Source organism: Lagenorhynchus albirostris, chromosome 5 (genome assembly GCF_949774975.1).
Source record: "Lagenorhynchus albirostris chromosome 5, mLagAlb1.1, whole genome shotgun sequence".
Lineage (NCBI taxonomy): Eukaryota > Metazoa > Chordata > Mammalia > Artiodactyla > Delphinidae > Lagenorhynchus > Lagenorhynchus albirostris.
In genome coordinates, this window is record NC_083099.1 from 136,722,594 (window position 1) to 136,744,403 (window position 21,810).

The 21,810-nt window shown below is 41.0% G+C and overlaps 2 protein-coding genes and 1 non-coding gene across 3 annotated transcripts in view; 2 read left to right on the top strand and 1 right to left on the bottom strand.

The window, feature by feature from the left end:
• The first annotated feature begins 555 nt into the window (after positions 1-555).
• TRNAQ-CUG (transfer RNA glutamine (anticodon CUG)) lies at positions 556-628 on the top strand. The gene has a single exon. It is a non-coding gene; the product is annotated as a tRNA-Gln (tRNA).
• A 4,651-nt stretch (positions 629-5,279) lies between these two features.
• Positions 5,280-6,658, bottom strand: LOC132521331 (protein PRRC2A-like). Its single transcript, XM_060150914.1, has 2 exons — positions 6,070-6,658; positions 5,280-5,505 (listed from the first exon to the last, which is right to left on the bottom strand). Exon 1 carries the CDS (start codon positions 6,649-6,651, stop codon positions 6,169-6,171), a length of 483 nt encoding a protein of 160 aa, XP_060006897.1. The 5' UTR covers positions 6,652-6,658; the 3' UTR covers positions 5,280-5,505; positions 6,070-6,168.
• MORC3 (MORC family CW-type zinc finger 3) overlaps positions 6,178-21,810 on the top strand; it is a 42,416-nt gene continuing 26,783 nt past the window's right edge. Inside the window, exons 1-6 of the mRNA XM_060150915.1 lie at positions 6,178-6,279; positions 15,024-15,096; positions 16,813-16,945; positions 18,109-18,323; positions 18,865-19,012; positions 20,654-20,801. Coding sequence (XP_060006898.1) covers positions 6,241-6,279; positions 15,024-15,096; positions 16,813-16,945; positions 18,109-18,323; positions 18,865-19,012; positions 20,654-20,801 — 756 coding nt within the window. The 5' untranslated portion in view covers positions 6,178-6,240. The remainder of the gene's footprint in view (positions 6,280-15,023; positions 15,097-16,812; positions 16,946-18,108; positions 18,324-18,864; positions 19,013-20,653; positions 20,802-21,810) is intronic.

The window sequence follows — 21,810 nt, forward strand, 5'->3', positions numbered from 1 at the left end:
TTTTTTAATTTATTTTTATTTATTTAGTTTTGGCTGCACTGGGTCTTTGTTGCTGCGCGCGAGCTTTCTCTAGTTGGGCTGAGCGGGGACTACTCTTCCTTGTGGTGCGCGGGCTTCTCATCGCGGTGGCTTCTCTTGTTGCGGATCCCGGGCTCTAGGCGGGCAGGCTTCAGTAGTTGTGGCACGTGGGCTCAGTAGTTGTGGCTCGCGGGCTCTAGAGCGCAGGCTCAGTAGTTGTGGCTTAGTTGCTCCGCAGCATGTGGGATCTTCCTGGACCAGGGCTCGAACCCGTGTCCCCTGCATTGGCAGGCGGATTCTTAACCACTGCGCCACCAGGGAAACCCCTTCACGTTGTTTTTGATTTAGATCAATCGGTTAGAGATTTTATTTTCTTCAGATATTCTAACTCTTGTATGGAATTTTTAAATTTCTCTTTTCTTGTCCTAGTTTGGGGTGCTAAAATAAAAATACCATAGATTGGGTGGCTTAAACAACAAACGTTTATTTCTCACAGTTCTGTAATAGGGAAGTATAAAGTCAAAGCACCTTGGGAATTCCCTGGCGGTCCAGTGGTTAGGACTCCGCTCTCTGTCTGCTGAGGGCCTGGGTTCAATCCCCGGTCAGGGAACAAAGATCCCACAAGCTGCGGCCAAAAAAAAAAAAAAAAAAAAAGGCACCTTCCTGGCTCTACCTGCTGTGTCCTAACAGAAGGGTTGAGGGAGCTCTGTAAGGTCTCTTTTATAAGGACTATAATCGAATTCATGAGGGATCCACCCTCTTGACCTAATCACCCTCCCAAAGGCCCCACCTCCAAATACCATGATATTGGTGGTTAGGATGTCAACATATGAATTTTGGGGGGAGACAAACATTTAGTAAACAGCACTCCCCAAAGAAGGTAGTTTTTACCATAAAAAAAGTCACATCAAACTCAGCTTTGACATTTTTAAAGATAAAGATTTCCAAGTCAGCTTGAGTTTCTCTAACACAAGCATCAGAGGTGTGCAACAGAGCATTTACTTTCCTGAAAAAGCCCCTTTTATACCAACCCGGTTTAAGTTTAGCCTGTACATGTTTGCCTCACATTTCTTCCATATGAGTAAGACTTGAGAATGTAGAACTCCACAGTATGCTCAATTGTGTTTAAAAAAGATTAGGAGTGGGGAGGCAAGAATTTGTATGTACAGGTAAGTGTTTGCTTGTACATGAATAGACTACTGTCTATTCCTGTTGCTGTTCTAACAAATTACCACAATTTAGTGTCTTAAAAACTGCAGAAGGGGGCTTCCCTGGTGGCGTAGTGGTTAAGAATCTGCCTGCCAATGCAGGGGACACGGGTTCGAACCCTGGTCCAGGAAGATCCCACATGCTGTGGAACAACTAAGCCCATGCATCACAACTACTGAGCCTGCGCTCTAGAGCCCGCGAGCCACAACTACTGAGCCCGCATGCCACAACTATCGAAGCCCACATACCTAGAGCCCATGCTCCACAACAAGAGAAGCCACTGCAATGAGAAACCTGCGTACCACAATGAAGAGTAGTCCCCGCTCACTGCAACCAGAGAAAGCGCGTGCGCAGCAATGAAGACCCAAAGCAGCCAAAAAAAAAAAAAAAAAAAAAACCCAGCAGAAATGTATTCTCTTCAAGTTTGGAGGCCAGATGTCCAAAATGAACTGAAACCAAGGTGTCTGCAGGGGCTCGTGCTTCCTGTAAATTCTGGGGGCCCTAGAAGGGAGTTTCCTTGCCTTTTCCAGCTCCTGGAGCTGCATTCCCTGCATCCTTTGCTCATGGCCTTTCTCCACTTTCAAAACCATCCACATAGCATCTTCAAGTCTCTGGAGAGATGCTTCAGTGGCCAAGTAGCCTCCTGTGACCAAATCTCCCTCTGCCTCGGTCTTACAAAGACACTTGTGATCGCATCTAGGGCCCACCCGGATATTCCAGGCTAATCTCATTTCAAAATCAACCTTGCTGAACATCACATAGTTAACAAGTGAATACATTGGATTTAGGCCCAGACAGATACTACACTATACTATTAAATTAAAAAAAAATTTTTTTTTTGCAAAGTGCTAGTTGAAACTCACCAAATTGATTTCACAATTCACTAATGGGCTACAACTTATTGAATAAACAGCCAAGAGACTGTAGATTCCACAAGAGTGGAATCCTCTATTGTGCTCATCACTGCATTCTTGGAGCCCTCACTTTGATAGACACAAAGTAGGTTCTCTCTCAACAAACAGTTGATGAAAGAGCTTCTCACATAATAATACAATCTGAAAGCTGGAAGAAACTGAGAAATTACCCAGTCCAGAGGATTGCAAATGGTATTAACTAGCACTCTTACTTAGGTGTTCCACATGTCGTTTACCCTGTGGACAAAGAATGTCATCTGCCATATCAGTAAAGAAAGGATGTTGTGGCCATCAAGCCATCACCCACTGTACACACTGAGGGGATTCAGGATGGAGAATAATAGGATACTGGCACTAGAGAGTTAAGTGTACATCGAAGTGGTGATTTCAATAAGCCCAGACTCTTGCCTCTCCCCATAGCTAAAAAAGCACTAAATTCACTAACTGGAGATGTCTGGTTTTCTTTAATTAACAGTAATCTTTCGATGTTCCGACTACCTGGGTTTTTTGCAAAACCCCTATATATCCTGGCTCCCCCCTTACATCTTCAGAACAGTCCCTCAGAGCTAATGAGAGTCTGTCTCCTTGGCTTAAGTCCTCGGTATGTCCACCGAATAAAACATAATTCTCAACCTTTAGGTTGTGCTTTTTTTTTTTTTTTTTTCCCAGTTGAGAACCCAGCGGTCAGTAGCAAGGGTGGCAACAGAACACAGGCTTTTTTTTTTTTTTTTAACATTTCCTCATTCATTTATTCAAAAATATTTGAGAACCTAAAAACCTCAAATTGAAATAATCAGATAAAACAAAAATGCAAGTTGCAGAGGAACTAGACTTCCATATTGTAAATAGTATTGGGTTGGCCAAAAAGTTCCTTTGGTTTTTAAAATAAAAGACATATTTTTCACTTTCACCAAGAACTTTATTGAACAGTGTATTCACTGTTTTGTTCCACTACCTCCTGCCATTTTTCAGGCAACTTCGTAATTCCATCTTCCCAAAGATTTTTATCTTTTTGAGCAAAGAACTGTTCCAGATGCCTTTTACAGTCTTTCAGGGAATGGAAATTTTTTCCATTAAGAGAATTTTGTAAAGACCGAAATAAATGGAAATCCAAAGGCGCAATGTCTGGTGAATATGGCGGATGAATCAGAACTTCCCAGCCAAGCGGTAACAGTTTTTGCCTGGTCATCAAAGAAACATGTGGCCTTGCGTTATCCTGATGGAAGACTATGCGTTTTCTTTTTTTTTGATAATGGCTTTTTTTTTTTTTTTTTTGGCTGTGTTGGGTCTTCACTGCTGTGCGCAGGCTTTCTCTAGTTGCGGTGAGTGGGGGCCACTCTTCGTTGCGGTGCACGGGCTTCTCATTGTAGTGGCTTCTCTTGTTGCGGAGCATGGGCCCTAGGAATGTGGGCTTCAGTAGTTGTGGCACGTGGGCTCAGTAGTTGTGGCACACGGGCTTAGTTGCTCTGTGGCATGTGGGATCTTCCCGGACCGGGGCTTGAACCCATGTCCCTGGCATTGGCAGGCAGATTCTTAACCACTGTACCACCAGGGAAGTCCACTATGCATTTTCTGTTAACTAATTCCAGACTTTTCGTTAAGTGCTGCTTTCAGTTGGTCTAACTGGTAATAGTACGTGTTGGAATTAATCGTTTGGTTTTCTGGAATGAGCTCATAATAGAGGACTCCCTTCCAATCCCACAGTATACACAATATCATCTTCTTTGGATGGAGACCGGCCTTTGGTGTGGTTGGTGGTGGTTCATTTCACTTGCCCCACGATCTCTTCTGTTCCACACTATTGTACAATAACCACTTTTCATCACCCGTCACAATTTGTCGTAAAAACAGAACATCTTTGTTACATTTCAGTAGAGAATTGCATGCAGAAATACGGAAATACGGTCAAGAAGGTTTTTTTTGCTTAACTTATGTGGAACCCAAACATCAAAGTGATTAACATAACCAAGCTAGTGCAAATGATTTTCAGCGCTTGATTTGGGTATTTTGAGTATGTTGGCTATCTCCCGTGTGGTATAACGCTGATTGTTCTCAGTGAATGTCTCTATTTGATCGCTATCAATTTCAACTGGTCTACCCGACCAAGCAGCACGGTCCAGTGAGAAATCTCCAGCATGAAACTTCGCAAACAACTTTTGACATGTTCAATCGGTCACAGCACCTTCTCCATACACTACACAAATCTTTTTTGGTATTTCAGTTGCGTTTTTACCTTTTTTGAAATAATAAAGCATAATATGCCAAAAATGTTGCTTTTTTTTTCATCTTCAATATTAAAATGGCTACACAAAAATTCACCAATTTTGATTTTTTTTTTTTTTTTTTTTTTGTGGTACACGGGCCTCTCGCTGCCGCGGCCTCTCCTGTCGCGGAGCACAGGCTCTGGACGCGCAGGCCCAGCAGCCATGGCTCACAGGCCCAGCCTCTCCGTGGCATGTGGGATCTTCCCGGACCGGGGCACGAACCCGCGTCCCCTGCATTGGCAGGCAGACTCCCAACCACTGTGCCACCAGGGAAGCCCAATGTTGTTTTTTTTTTAAGTGCACGCTGATATGACAGCTATCACTATGCAATCTAACAAAATTGTTTCAAATGAAGTTAAGGACAACTAAGTGCTACTAGAGCCATCTTACAGAAAAAACAAAGGAACTCTTTGGCCAACCCAATATTTAGCATATAGTAAATCTGAAGTAATGTACGCCAAATTGTTTATATGTTCTGGTAAAGGTATTGGGGTAAATTTTATGTTTTATATTTCTGTATTATTTGAATTTTTACAAAGAAAATGTATTTCTTTTACAATTATAAAAACGCAGTGAATATTTTTAAAAACCTTTTAACTCTTTCTTTAACCACAGTATCTGACAGCCCTTGACTTATTCATTTCTTTCTTTCTCCCTTCCTTCCTTCCTTCCTTTCTTTTTTTTTTGCCACGCCTCATGGCATGCGGAATCTTAGTTCCCCGACCAGGGATGTAATCCATGCCCCCTGCCGTCTTAACCACTGGACCACGAGGGAAGTCCCAACTTATTCATTTCTATATACTACTAACTTAGCCCAAGGCCCAGCTCAAAGTCGATACTGAATAAATGTGCACGAGCAAAAGGACTCAATAAGTTGCAATATGAGAAAGGACTCCTTTTATCAGGATGGTAATTTTCAAGGTACATCCCAAAAGTACAGTCTTCATTTCATTAATAAGGTTTCAAATCACGTTGACACTGGTGGGCATGTGATGGCGTTCTTCAGTGTAATTCATGTCCAGCCTGGTCAAGCACCTCAAGTGCACATTTCTGGGTCACCAACACCCATGGCACCCGGCTTCAAACTTGGGGCCCTCAAGCTGCAAAAGGAAAATCAAAAAGGAGTAGGTGTTGCTAAGAGATCTCTCTAAAATGGAGCCAGACGCCACTGAGGAAGTGACTTATGCACGTCTCAGCCCAGATAGAATCTGACCTTTTGACCACCTATCTATCGTCTAACAAAGGTATCCAGCACGATGTTCCAGAAATTCAAGATACTTATCCAGCCCTTACCCTAAATAACTAGTGACAGTCTATCCCTTAAGGACAAATATTTCCTTTTTACATCAAAGTCAGTCATAATTCTTGCAAGACAACTTTAACAACCTTGTGGTTTTTGCCTTTATAAGCCTCTGACTCTTTCTCTTTCCCACTCTTCCTATTTTGCTGGCACCTATCCCCAGTTGCAATTCCCAAGATCCCAAATAAAGCTCTTTGCGGCTTCCATGCTGATTACTGTTTGACAAAGCCTCTAGGTTCAGTTACCGCAGTCACCCATTCGAGCCTACGGGTGCCTCACGCATGCGCCCTACTCTGCAGGGCCCCGGAGCTTGAGGCCTATCTCTCCCGCTGTCCCTGCTCCCTTAACACCCAGTGCGATTTACCTTCCCTACACTCCCAATTCCACAGCGCCAGGAGGCGGAAGTGAGTGGGCGGGGCCACCCGCGCGCTCCGCCCAGGAAGTGGGAGGGACCTCGCGGGCTCTACATTTGTCGCCCGCCGCCTCCCAGTCGGATTGCGGCCGAGGCCGGTCCTGGCTTTGTAACTTGCTCAAGATGGCGGCGCAGCCACCCAGCGGGATCCGCCTCAGCGCGGTGAGCAGCCGCGAGGGGTGGAGCGGGCCGTGTCCCAGGAGGGCGGGCAGGCGGGCAAGCGAGGGGGGGGCCGGCAGTGGGCGGTGGCGACTCGTCGGCCCGGCGCGGCGGCTGGGGCCGCCGCGGGGCCGGGGGAGGCGGCGGCGGCCATCTCGCTACCGACGGCGAAGCTGCTCGGCGGCGGGCAGGGCAGGGCAGGGCCGGGCGGCGCGCGCCGGGCTGCGTTTGTGTTTTGCCTCCGCGGCTTCGGGGCGGGTCGGGGCCGCGGCCCCTCCTCCTGGCTCCCTCTTGGCTGCTCCGCAGCTGTCGTCCGAGGGCGAGGCCTCGGCGGCCAGTCGGCCCGCCCCTCGGACCGCGGGGCCTCTGACCCATCCCGGCCTGCGGGCCCGCGGAGTGTCCCGGAGGGGGAGGGAGAGGTGGTCTGCTGCCAGAAATGCCCAGCGGCCTTGACCTCCTGGCGGTGGGACGGGGTGCTGCGAGCTGGGACTAGTCTTCCTGATTCATTTAAATTCCTGCCGCTTCCCTCCAGTTAAGCCCTCGGGCCCAAATCGCTACTAGGTCACCACCGAGCTCTCCCGTTTCCCCTCTAGTCTCCGGGTCGTGTCTGTTCCGGAGCGTCTCGGGTTCTTGGGGATCCTTGAGCATGTTTTTTGTATCTGTGAGTCTTTTTCGGAGGGAGCGGTCACACAATATGAATTAAAATTTCACAGCCTAAGGTGTGGGCGTGGCCTCCCTACATGATTCTCCTTAAAAAGTTGGCGTTGTTATACAAAACTGTACCTCTTCTCTGAAGGGTGTTGGTGCTGGCCCAAGAATTGCTGCAGCAGTCTCATTATTCGAATGGTAATACCATTGCGTTAAAAATGGTATTTTGCCCATTGACTTGCATTCATTTAGCCAGATTCCTGCCAACACCTGTATCATTAGACTTTAACGTTTTTCCTGATGAGTGTGAAATGGTATCTGTTTACTTTACGTTTACTTGACTGTGAAGTTGAAAGTTTGTCACATTTCACCCTTTTTGGTTTGGGATTTAAAAAAGAAAAAAAAAACAACTTCATATCCTTTGCCCATTTTTCTATTTTCTTTTTCTTTGAGGGGTATTTTTATTGATTTGTGAGTGTTCTTTACATATTAGGAATAAAGGCTCTTTGGTTACCTAACTGGTTTATTGAATGAGATAGTATTTAGTAGATGGAAGACAGAGAGGAACTTTACTCTTTCTTACCACTGGCTTTAAACATTATTTGCTAATTCACCTGGGTGAATCTGGACAGATTCTGATGCTTTCCAATTAGCCTCAGGTACACTTAAGTCAGACTTTAACTACTTTTAAAGCTCTTATTCATTTTAAAGCCCTGCTCTTTCCCCTCATATTGGGCCAAATTCTGGCCCAGAAAACTGTGGTGAGAAAAAAGGAGTGAACTGGGTTTTTTTTTTTTTCCTTGCTATTTCTGCACTTTGATTCTTTTCCCCATTCCCCAGCTCCTCCCAAGTTGCTATCTCTGTCTCTTCAAGATTGAGAAGACCGGGAGCAAAGATAAGGGTCAAACAGTCTTGAGAGACTGGCATTGTTGTTAGCTGGCTCTCTGGGTGTAGCAGCTGTCCATGTGCTAAATCTTTCTTTTGTGGGTAATAATGGGCCGTTTGGAACCTCATTGACAGAAATCTCCCATCTGCAGCTTCTGGAGTGTATTTACACTGGTCTTCTGCTTTAGGATAGGAGTTGGCAAACTGCAGTTTATGGGCCAAATCCAGCCTGCCACCTGTTTTTGTATGGCACACGATCCTTAAATGGTTGGGGGGAAAAAGATAAAAGAATAATATTTCGTAACATGAAAATTATGTGAAATAGACATTTCATTTTCCATAAATGAAGTTTTGTTGGAATAAAGACTTGCTTATTCCTTTGGTATAGCTCTCAAATGCTAATACCATTTTGTGACTGAGAGCATTGGTTCTGGAGCTCACATGCCTGGGTTCAAATCCTGACTGATAACTGTATATGTGACCTGAAGAGTGGGAATAATAATCTTACCCACTGGAAAGTTAGTTTAAATGAGCCAGTGCCTGTAAAAGTCTTACAAAAGTCCTGTTCACGCCGTAAATACTCAGTAAATATTTGCGGCTTTTTTTTTTTTACTGTTAGCAGTGAAGCCTATCCATTTTTCCAAAAACAGGTGTAGCTTCTTGAGAACAGAGTACATGGGAAGAAAATTTATGTCTTTTCTTGGAAATATGTTTTTGCTACCCTTGCTCTTTACATATAAATTTGGCTGGGTTTGTACTTCTAGATTAGAAATTATTTCTTTTTAGAATTTTAAAGGCATGCTTTATTGTTTAATAAAGTCCTATGTACTGGTACTTAGGCTGGAAACTCAAGTCCTTAATATATGGAAATTTTTCTCATTTATTTGGTGACAGTTTTCCCTTTATTTTTCTGTTTTCTTTTGTCTCCTGTTTTCCTTCCCATTGCTTTTTCTTTCTGGGAGATTTCCTCCGTTTCATCTCCTACCTTTCTCTTACCATATATTTAATTATTATAAACACTGTCTTATTCTCTGAATATCTTTTAAAAATCTTTCTCAACAAAATATTTGTTTTTATCTCTGGGTATATTAATCATAGTATTTTTGAAGTTTTCTTTTGCTCACTGCATTGCCTCTAGTTTCTTTACATTCTTTTTACTGTATGTTTTTTATTCTAATTTTACACATTCTCAAATGTCTGGAGATGGTCAGCCTTCTACTTATATCTCCAAGTGAGACACTAAAAAAATGGATGTTCATACCCGAGTAGAGCTAGTCCTTTGGTGGGCTTCAGTGTTGGGTGATCAGGTAGAAGGAGCCAGCAGTGTTGTTGGAGCACTCTCTTGTCAGTATCTGTTGACCGTAAAGAATGGAAGTGTTAGACCATAAAGTAAGTATGTTTAAAATAACTTTTAAAACTTGTAAAATAATTTTTTTTCAAGTGAGGGATAAAAAAAGCTATCCAGAATGGCCTGGCACAATTGTAAAAGAACCAGATAGAAATTTTAGAAATCATTCCGTTTTCCAGAGAGGAATTCTACATCTAGTCTCCTGCATGGCTTATATAATCCTGGCTGCTAGCTCTTCTGAAGCAGGGAAAAGGAGATAGGAGTATCCCATTGTTCAGTTTGCAAATTTGGTTTTCATTTGTTTACTATTATGGTAAAATACACATAACATAAAATTTACCATCTTAACTATTTCTAAGTGTGCAGTTCAGTACGTTAAGTACATTCACATTGTTGTACAACCAATCTCCAGAACTCTTCATCTTGCAAAACTAAAACTCTGTACCCATTAAAAAATAACCCTCCGTTCCCCCTTCCACCAGCTCCTGGCCGTTTTACCTTCTGTGAATTTGACTACTCTAGGTACATTATATAAGTGGAATCATACATTATTTGTCTTTTTGTGATTGGCTTGTTCCTCTTAGCATAATGTCCTCAAGGTTCATGCATGTTGTAGCACGTATCAAATTTTCTTTCCTTTTTAAAGCTGAATAATATTCCACTCTATGAATATACTACATTTTGTTCATTCATCGATGGACATTTGTGTTGCTTCCACTTTTGGTTATTATGAATAATGCTACTGTGAACATGGGTGTGCAGATGTCTCTTGAAGACCCTGCTTTCACTACTGTATACAAAATAAAAAACAGTAAGGACCTACTGTATAGCACAGGGAACTATATTCAATATCTTGTAATAACCTATACTGGAAAAGAGTCTGGAAAAAGTATGTGTGTATACATACCTATATATATATCTATGTATGTATACACACACATGCACACACATATCTTTGTGTGTGTATATATGTATGTATGTATGTATGTATAATGGAATCACTTGGGTGTACACCTGAAACTATCACAGCATTGTAAATCAACTATACTTCAATTAAGGAGGAAAAAAAAGGACCCTGGTTTCAGTCCTTTTCAGTATATACCCAGAATTAGAATTGCTGGATCCTATGGCAAATGTCTATTTAATTTTTTGAGCCCCCTCTGTATTTTCTACAGTGGCTGCACCATCTTATATTCCCTCGAAGGGTGCGCATGAGTTCCAGTTCCTCCATGGCCTCCCCAACACTTACTTTCTGCTTTTGTTGTTGTATTTTTTGTTTTGATTTTTAACAATACCCAACCCTTTGAGTGTGAGGCGGTATCTCGTTGTAGTTTTGGTTTTCATTTCCCTAATGATTAGAGATGTTGAGCATCTTTGGAGAAATATCTGAGTCCTTTGCCGATTGTTTAATCTGTTTGTAGTCTTCTTGTTGTTGAGTTGTAGGAGTTCTTTGTAAATTCTACATATTAACCCTTCATCAGATACTTGATTTGCAGATTTTCCCCCCCATCCTGTAGGTTGCCTCTTCACTCTGTAGATTGTGTCCTTGGATGCAGTGGTCCATGGCCTGCTAGGAGCCAGGCCACACAGCTGGAGGTGAGAGGCTGGCGAGCGAGTAAAGCTTCATCTGCTTCATCTGCGGCTCCCCATCGCTTGCATTACCGCCTGAACCATTTCTCCATCCCCACCCCCCGCTTCCCAGTGTGTGGAAAAATTGTCTTCCAGGAAACCAGTCCCTGGTGCCAAAAAGGTTGGGGACTGCTGCTTTGATGTACAGAAGTTTTAAATTTTGGTGATTTCAGAAGTCATTGCCGAGTCCAATGTCGTAAAAGGTTTCCCCTATGTTTTCTTCTAAGAGTTTTATGGTTTCAGCTCTTTGATCCATTTTGAGTTAGTTTTTGTTTATGGTATAGGGTAAGGCCACAACTTCATTCTTTTTATGGATATCCAGTTTTCCCAGCACTGTCTGTTGAAAAAACTGTCCTTTCCTCATTAAATGGTCTTTATACCCTTGTGGAAAATCATTTGACCATATATGAGAGGGTTTATTTCTGGTCTATTTGCTGACCTGCTTTTAACCCACCTGCTTTTGATTGTCTGTGAGCCTGCCGCTGTCAGTTTCTCCAGAGAACAGACCTCCAGCCTTACGTGGTTTGCTGAGGGTAGTTGAAGGGCTGCTCAGGTTAAAAGAAGGATCTGGGGAATCTTTCTTCTTTTAAAGACTGTCAACCTATCTTGTTTTCATACAACTTCTAGTATCTTTTACTTCAAAGGTACAAAGTCTAATTTCTAAGACTTTCTGGGGTTGCCAAGGTTCCTGACCTGCTTCTGGTTGGTTTTCTCATCTCCTACAGGCTTCGGATTTAGCTTTTTCCAGGCTATTAAATCAGTTGTCACTAGTCTGTGCTTTCCAGTTTCCAAACTACTGACTATTTTGTCTGCTATTAGTAATCACTTCTTTGATTCTTTTTGTTCTTCTGGGTTTCTGCCCCTTTTTTTCCTTCATTATAGAGCGGCTTCAGGAGGGAGCAGAGGTAAACACTGTCCATGTGTTCAGGCTTCCATCTTATATTTAAATGATTTTTTAAATTTGTGACTATTTGTTGACTCTAAAAGTTCTATTGATTCTTTTTTTTAATATATATTTTTTATTTATTTATTTTTGGCTGCGTTGGGTCTTTGTTGCTGCGTGCGGGCTTTCTCTAGTTGTGGTGAGCAGGGGCCACTCTTCGTTGCTGTGCATGGGCTTCTCATTGTGGTGACTTCTCTTGTTGCAGAGTATGGGCTCTAGGCATGTGGGCTTCAGTAGTTGTGGCATGCGGGCTCAGTAGTTGTGGCACACAGGCTCTAGAGCGCAGGCTCAGTAGTTGTGGCGCACGGGCTTAGTTGCTCCGCGGCATGTGGGATCTTCCTGGACCAGGGCTTGAACCTGTGTCCCCTGCATTGGCAGGCGGATTCTTAACTACTGCACCACCAGGAAAGTCCCTCTATTGATTCTTTAAAATATGTGTGGTCTTCGTTGTATCTCATTTTTGTGTGTTTTTTGGAGGGGAGGATTACTTTTTTTTTTTGCGGTACGTGGGCCTCTCACTGTTGTGGCCTCTCCCGTTGTGGAGCACAGGCTCCGGACGCGCAGGCCCGGCGGCCATGGCTCATGGGCCCAGCCGCTCTTTGGCATGTGGGATCTTCCCGGACCGAGGCACAAACCCGTGTCCCCTGCATCGGCAGGTGGACTCTCAACCACTGCGCCACCAGGGAAGCCCGAGGATTACTTTTTAAATGTCTAGTTATTTCAAGAGATTCCTGTTTTATAGGCTGTTATTTCTTTTACCTAGTGTTGGGGGGCGATGCCTAATACTGCTGTATCTTGTCTGCTAATATTTTCTCCTGGTGGATTGTTTCCTTAAATGTTATTTTAGATTGTGTACTCAAATATTCCCCAAATAATGTCTCTGGGAGAATCCTATGCAGTCTGGTTGAGGCTGTGTCTCCACAGTGGTTCTGCAGGTTATATAAATTGAAATGCTTAACCCAAGTGAAGGCATGCCTCTTTACAGAATTTCATGTTACAATTTTTTTGTTTGATTTTAACCTAGAGTCCAGAGCAAAACAGAAAGCTTCGCATTGGGCATATTCCCCCCACCCCCTTTTTTACTGAGGAGGTAAAAGGGGGCAGTTACTTCAAGTGCGTGCTTCTCTTCTGCCATGTCTCCTATCCCTGAGTCACCATTAAAATTGAAACCTTTGTATTCCAGTTAAGCACCCCACTCTAATCCACATTTTCAAATTTTATTTTAGTTTTTAATTCCTTCTTTACTTGAGGCCCTTGAGGATTTTCTTTATTTATATATGAGTTCATTTGTGCCTTTAAGGGTATACTTACCTTTTTAAAAAAACATACACTTATAACGCTTATTATGTCCCAGGTGTTCTTCTAAGCATTTATAAATATTAAGTTTTTTAATTCTCTTAATGTCTTGGTAACCTGATATTATTATCATCCTCATTTTCACAGATGATAAAACTTGAGGCACAGAGGGTTAAGTTGCTTACCCAGGATCACACATCTAGTTAAAGATACTCCACAGTCCATGTCGTGTGTGTGTGTGTGTGTGTGTGTGTGTGTGTGTGTGTGTGTGTGTGTGTGTGTGTGTGTGTGTGTGTGTGTGTGTGTGTGTGTGTGTGTTGGCTGTTGAAGGGTGTTTTTCTTTCCAGCTGATGACATGTTCGAGAGATGAGAATTAAGAGTAGTTGAAGATAATGCTTTTGTTTAAATACCCAAAAGGCCACTGTTTAACATTCATCTTTTCTTACTGATGCCTTCTTTGCTTTGTTCCCCCGGGACTCTTACTCAAGAACAATGTGTGCCATGTCAGTTTGGAGTTGGTATATAGGATGAAGTTATTAAATGTAAGTTGACAGTCTGCCCACAGTCTGCCGTACATCTAAAATCAAAGTATTACAACATGGACCGAAATACCCAATTTCTAACTCCAGACTTCACACCTAACAAATTCATAAAATTGAGAGCAAAGACAGAAACTATTCTAAGGGTTTCTGGTGTTGATTTAATCGTTTTCTGCTTTGGTAGCCAGAGGCTTTACACCCCAAAGCCATGCCCCATAGTAAGATTTAGAATGGGTGAGGAGTACACTATGTATTCTTTTATAAATGGAGGACTGATGATTGTGCAAGGGGAGGGCCTGGGACAGGACTCAGGTATACTAATTTGACAAAAGGTTTCTTGTAGAAGATGAAGGCCTGGAAATTGATTTTCTTTATAAAAACCCTTGTTTTAGAAAGTTGGGGAATTCCTTATACACCATTATTACGTGGATGTATGCTATAGAAAATATGCCATAGAAGGTCTGAATTACATATGCTCCAGTTCGAAGACCACTCTTCTACAGAATACTATTTTTCACATGTGTACTTTAACCTGATAGTAAACAAATGCTTAGGGATTGTCTAAAATCGAGGGTGGACAGAGGAAAAGTAGACCTCTTTCTGACACCTTGCGGCAGCAGCTGAACGCTGTAAATGCAGCTGGTTGGATTTATAATCTAATCATACTTCTAGGGCTCTTCACATGAAACACTTAAAGTGCCTCTTTTTTCCCCCTTAAATATGAGATAATCTGTTCAAAATGAACACAAAAAAGTCCTCATTTCATGGAAATACTCTGCATATTGAAATTTCCAAGCCTCAGCCTTTGTTTGTACATTTTTAGGCATTTGATATCTGCACTACTCAGGAATTTAGAGAGTTCCCTATAGCATGAGGTTGATTAACATACTCTTCCATACTGTATTACCATGAATCAGACATAAAATCTCTGGAGGTCAAGAAGGTTTGTTGCATTTGAACTGTTATTTGACATTGTTTGAAGGCTTTATAGATGTATACTGTTCCAGGGCTGCAAGTTCAACTGTTGATATAATGAACTTGGAGAGACGATGAGAAAAGCCTGTTGATTAATAAACAAAGCTAAGTTTCTTAAGCTTAATGCACTAAAGGAGAAAACACCCCTTTGACAAAGTCTTAGTTTTATCTCATGGTAATTTTGAGGTAGGTCTTGTAGGGTGGATAGCTTTGGGATTGGGCACTTTATGATATGGCTCTGGATTGGTGGACACAGGAGGCAAGGGTTTTGCAGCACAGCTTGATGAGAAACTGTTTAGTTGATTTACAGCCGTATCTTCCAGGAATCTCATTTTCCGGGTTATGTCTTCCAGGTATATCCTGACACAAGCAGCTAAGTCATTCTTGCTTGGTCTCTCTTAATACTGGGACAGAAAATTATTTTGGCGTCTGTTCTCAAAAGTAAGACCTTAATTAATTTACATGAATCATTGGTTTATTTCAGCTTTGCCCGAAGTTTTTACATACAAATTCTACTAGTCACACTTGGCCATTTAGTGCGGTTGCTGAATTAATAGGTAAGTAAATTCGTGTTTCGTATATAATCTGTTGCTTGCAATTGAAGTTCTAAAAAGCTTTTTATTGAAAAATAGTATGCAGATGTGCTTTTAAAAAAAACCAAAGTGTATCTCAGCGATAACATTGGTAAAGGTTACCTAGCATAACAACTATTCAAACTGATGTCAAGTTAATCAGTGCTCAGCCTTCCCTACTCAGAGTATTTCCCTATATTACTATCAAAGTATTTTAATTTGCAAAGTCCTAAAGCATTTATGTTGAAAATATTTTTAGTCCATTATAAAAGAAATACGTCTATTGCCAAAAAGTGAGAATTATGTTTTTTTTTTAGTAGTCTGAAAATATTTATAACAGTGGATTAATTTTTCTGGTGTTAGTAACTAGGAGGATTATATTATGTTAGATTTGTGATAATAAATTCTTGGTTTTTCCAGTAGATAGAATGATCAAGGTATAAGATTATATTTAAAAGTGTTTTAATGAACATGAGGAAAGAGGCAAGGTTGTGTTCAGATTTGCATTATGGGTCATGATTTTTTTCTTGGTAAAATTAGTGCACATGAATTCTTGGGAATTCTTTAGATTCATTATCAAGGAAGGGTCCTATGTTGGATGTGCAAGGAAAAGAAAAGAAAGAAAATTTGAGAACCCTTCTTTTCTTTGGTGAAGTTAGATTTTCCAGAGTCTCAGCTAACATGTGCTGTTCAGATGTAGATCTGAAGTGCAAATGAGATAACGTTGCAGCTATTCACGGTCATTCTTTTTCATGGCAACGGGAGGAGCTACTTAGCCTGGGGTTGTTCATCATAGTGCTTCTCTAGCTTTGGGTTTGGGCAACTGAAAGTCATGGTGCTCTTTGTGGTGTATCGGATTTTTAAGTTTTTTTTATGAAGCTAAGGTGGTTGATGAAAAGATTATTTGATTTTAATTGAGGACTTACAGAAGGATAGTTTGAGAACCATTATTTATATTATAATGAAGACTTGAAAATATACCTCAAAAGTATTTTTAGTCAGGGATATTCTGATAGATCTTAGATAGTTCACAAGTTGATTTTATTACTGCTACTGTTGAAAATTTTTTCGTTTTTCTTTGATATATTCCTCATACTTACCTGTTCTGAGAGAAACAAGTATGCTAGGCAAGGGTGTTAAACGGTGAGGTGTACAGAGATTAGAAAAATGTACCAGCCACCAGAAACTTCTGTCAGATTGAAAAGGACTACAATTTGAAGAACTGGGTAGAAGTGAACCTTCATCTGTGTGTATAGGTTAGCATACTGCTTTCTCATTTATTCAGTAACTGTTGTGGACCTTCCATGTTAACTTGCAGTGCTGTTGACACTCAGCTCTCAGTTTCCCTTATGATAGCTAGGCTAGTTCTTTGGGCAGAAGAAGACCTTCCTGTCTTGATCATCTCTTCAGTGCAGCGATTCTTCTGGCTTTACACTTTTTCAGTGTAGTGGGTACCAGTCTCTGCTCTCTATATAACAAATGGAGGGCTTTAGATAGAGTTAATTCTGTAATAGTCAATGAACAATATATAGCATGGTACAGTTTAGTTTCATGTTGTCAAATCTTAGGAGTTCTAAAACATTTCAGCTTTTAAATTTTCCTTAAAATATATTATTCTGTTGCTTGTCAAAGTGTTGTTCTGAACTAATTGCTCTTCTTCAAAATGCAGAATCAAAATTTCGCAAAACTTTCGTTTCTCAGATAATGCTTACGATCCTGATGTGAATGCTAAACAGATATGGATTGACAAAACAGTGATAAATGACCATATATGCCTGACATTCACTGATAATGGGAATGGTATGACTTCAGACAAATTACATAAAATGCTGAGGTATGTAAAGTGTCACACTCCTTAAAATCATTGCTTTTACCTAGTTCAGGTGTTTCATGTGTCATACTTAGACCCTGTAGTTTTTGTTTTTTAAACATGAAATGCTATACCCACAGTGTGCTCTATTCTCCTAAGTCTTCTGTCATTTTCTACTACTGTTAGATTATTATTATTTTATTTATTTATTTATTTATTTTTTGCGGTACGCAGGCCTCTCACTGTTGTGGCCTCTCCCGTTGTGGAGCACAGGCTCTGGACGCGCAGGCTCAGCGGCCATGGCTCACGGGCCCAGCCGCTCCACGGCATGTGGGATCTTCCCAGACCGGGGCATGAACCCATGTCCCCTGCATCGGCAGGCGGACTCGCAACCACTGCGCCACCAGGGAAGCCCTACTGTTAGATTATTAAGCAGTCCCTGCCATTCTCATCACCCGCTCCCCATTTCTGACTTATCTAAAATTCCACCATTCCTTTAGAGTTGTAGCACATTGACATCAGTTGTTTGTGCTTTAGTGGAAATAGTTTTAGCTACTATTTCCTATAAAACTTACCACTTTGGGGAATGGGGACTGGTAATTTTAAAGTGACACAGAGGATGAGGAAGTAGCGTAGTTGTAAGGGCTTGGGCTCTAGGGTCACAGAATAGGATGTCAGGATGAAGCCAACTGTGCCTGAAATAGAAGCTAAGATACATAGTACAGGTATGAGGTAGAGGGAGGATTTGCCTCAGAGGCCTTTCTACTGTCTCTCAAATACTCCTTACACTGATAAAAAAGTCAGGTTCACCCGATCGATAATCACGGTACGGCAGGCTTGCTGAGAACAAGAGAACCCTTCACACTTAGAGGAAGAGATTTCATGGGGTGAAATCTCAAGGTCCCTGGAGCCTAAATTATAATTCAGCCATTTAGCTGGGATGTGCCAGGCAATGAGCTCCTGTTTTAGTATGTGTAATCTTTACATCCCTATAATGTGGATTTGGTTTCCTTCTTTTCAGAGATAGGGAAACACATCAATATAGATTAAAAGTAATTTGCCCAAGATTGTACAGCAAGGAAGGATGAGGCTAACATTCAAACTTAGGCACTTTACTTGGTATTACAGTTTTTGAATTAACATAAATGAAGATTATACATACTTATTAAATTTTTTTTTCTTTTTAGCTTTGGCTTCAGTGACAAAGTCACCATGAATGGTCACGTCCCAGTTGGATTGTATGGGAATGGCTTCAAGTCAGGTTCTATGCGTTTGGGTAAAGATGCAATGGTTTTTACCAAAAATGGAGAAAGCATGAGCGTGGGCTTCTTGTCTCAGACCTACTTGGAAGTCATAAAAGCAGAACATGTTGTTGTCCCAATAGTGGCATTCAACAAAGACCATATCCTTTTGATTTTGAAATTGAAACTATGAAGAAATAATCTGAACCATTCCATCCTTCTGTCCCCCCTCCAGATTCTTGTTTTTTAATCATACCTTCCATTCTAGCTCTTGTTCCTATCCACTGCCTCTACTCTACATCTGGGCTAAATGTTTGTCCCTTTGTTTTCTCTATTGGAATTGTGCCATGGAAATCCTTAGCATAAGGCGATTGCATTTTATGTTAAGCTTCTTTATTTCAGTCTTTTTGTGGTCTGATAAGCTTATGATCTGGCTTGATATTTTCGCCAAAAAATGAAAAAGCAAGATATCCTTAGGAAAATGTCTTCTGTATAAACATTCAAATATTGGAAATAATTAAAGTAGGAATAATAATAAACTTCTTCATACTTCATCCTTCTTGGTGTTCATTTGAAATCACACTATCATTTTAAAACTTAGAAAATAATTTAGGAAATGGTTTTTCAGTTAGTTTGAGTTGGTTTCCATATTGTAATTGTGAAAAATACGCCATTGGTCTAAGTCTTTAACTTAGGATATACGACAGATAATTAATTTAACAGAATCAAAAGCGAGTCTTGCTGCAATTCTGGAACATTCTCTGTTTTCTACGGAACAGAAATTACTGGCAGAGCTTGATGCTGTCATCGGTAAGAAGGGGACAAGGATCATCATTTGGAATCTCAGAAGGTAAACGGTAGACCTCAGCTAGTTGTTAACCATGTGGGAATAATTTCATTACATTCATGCTTTGTCACACAAGAGTGCGAATATATTGGAAGGTCCTCATTTTATGGCATAGTTAATGATTTACCTTTTCCAAGGGTATTTTATTGAGGCTACTTTGGCTTCAATTTGAGATAATTTCATATTACTAAAAATAAATTTCCTAGCCCTGCCATTCTGTCTCCATAGCACTCTATTTTCGCTCTTGGTTATACCATCCCTCTCCTCAAAAAAAAAAGAGAAATGAAACGAAAAGATAAAGCCCAGCCAACAAGTCCCAACTTGAGTAAGTTAGAGAAATCTTTGTCTGTTTGGTTAATTACATAAAACTAAGCACAATTCAGCATCTGTTGAGAAAAATAATATAAATGAGACTTCTGTGTTGCTAAATCTTTGTGAGGATAAAATCCTTTGCAAATAAAGTTCTAAAATTTAGGGTAAATGTGTGATATTGAGAGATCTAAGATCTGTTGAACCATAGGAATAAAGCACACATAGTGATAATCCTAAAATCCTTTAATTCTTGTGCTTTTCTGACCACCTGTATTCCATTTTTCTTTTATTTTCTTTTTCTTACTTTCTTCCCTGCCCCTCCCATCCCCCCCACCATTTTTTCTTTAACTTTTAATTTTGAGATAATTGTAGATTCATATGTAGTTGTAAGAAATCTCATGTACTCTTTACCCAGTTTCCCCCAAAGATAACTTCTTGGAACACTACAGTACAATAGTACTGTTGATACTGACATTGATACAGTCAAGGTACAGGACAATTTCATCAACTCAAGGATCCCTTTTATATCCACACCCACTTCTTCCTTAATCCCTGGCAACCTCTAACATGTTCTCCATTTCTGTAACTTTGTCATTTCAAGAATATTCTGTAACTGGAATCATACCGTGTGAAACCTTTTGGGATTAGCTTTTTTCATTCAGCATAATTTTCTGAAGATTCATCGAGGTTCTTGTGTGTCCGTTTGCTTCCTCTTACTTGCTGAGTGGTAATTGCATTGTACGGATGGACCACAGTGTGTTTACCAATCTGGTTGTTTACAAGTTTCATTTATTACAAATACAGCTATAAAACAGGGGTTCCCAACCTTTTTGTCATCAGGGTCCGGTTTCATGGAAGACAGTTTTTCCACAGGGTTGGGGGGTGGGGTTCAGGCAGTAATGCAGTGATGGGGAGCAGCAGGTGAAGCTTTACATCTCCTGCTGTGCGGCCGGGTTCCTAACAGGCCCAGGGGTTGGAGACCCCTGCTATAAAATGTGTGCATAGAGATTTTTGTGGGAATATGGTCATCATTTTGTGGGCTAAATGCCCAGGAGTGTAATTGCTGGATCATATGGTAGTTGCATGTTTATTTTTTTAAGAAACTATCAGAATGTGGCTCTATCATTTGACATTCCCAATGGCAATGTGTGAATGAATACAGTTCTTTCCTGTACCTTCTGGGTTTCTTTTCTCCCTCTCTCCCTCCCTCCAACTCCTCTGACCTTAACTGCCACCACATGTTCGTGTTTTGTTTTGCTAACTGAAAGTTTTTTGCTTGCTTATCTTATGGTGAAGTTAAAATTTAGCTCTTATAAAAAATTATTTTTGCAGCTACAAAAGTGCAACAGAGTTTGATTTTGATAAGGATAAATATGACATTAGAATTCCAGAAGATTTAGATGAGACAGCAGGGAAGAAAGGGTACAAGAAGCAAGAAAGGATGGACCAAATTGCCCCTGAGAGTGACTATTCTCTGAGGGTATGTATTCAGCTCTCTTTGTGGGAGTGAGAAAATCATCAAATAATGGAAATTGTTAACCACTTGTATTATAAATGCTGCCAGAAATCTCTAAGTATCTCAGACATGAACCAACTTATTAAATTTGTCTCGTGTGCACTGCTTGTTTTATTTGCCTAGAAAAGTTTTTTAATTGCGAAGTCATGAGATCTAACAGTGCTTGTAAAAGTTCTTTCACTGTGTGGTTAATTATTTGAATTGGGAATACTAGAATCAGTTTGTCCTGTGATGGCCATATTGATTGATTCAATCAAAACGCCAGATTCAGAGTGTGTCTTTTAAAATTTAAAATATTCTCTAGAACACGCACACACACAGATACCCTAAAGCAATAAATTATGTATAGCCTATACATAATGCACGTTAGTATAATTTTGTGATAAATATCTTTGAGATTTGACCTTAGAGATGAGAATGTTTTTAAGATTGAAGGAATTAATATCTCAATATAACAGTGTTGATATAATAAGAATATTAAGTTTCGGGCTTCCCTGGTGGTGCAGTGGTTAAGAATCCGCCCGCCAATGCAGGGGACACGGGTTCGAGCCCTGGTCCGGGAAGATCCCACATGCCGCGGAGCAACTAAGCCCATGCGCCACAACTACTGAGCCAACGCTCTAGATCCCACGAGCCACAATTACTGAGCCCGCACGCCTAGAGCCCATGCTCCGCAACAAGAGAAGCCACCACGACAAAGAGTAGCCCCCGCTTGCTGCAACCGAAGAAAGCCCACGCAGCAACAAAGACCCAACGCAGCCAAAATAAATAAATTAATTAAAACAAAGAATATTAAGTTTCTTAGTCACTATGATATGACATATAATACTATTCCCTTTTTTTTCCTTCTTTTTGTTTTTCTTGGCTGCACTGTGGCATGTGGGATCTTACTTCCCCGACCAGGGAGAGTGGTCCTAACCACTGGACCACCAGGGAATTCCCCTTCTCCCTTTTTTTGTGCTAAAATTATTTC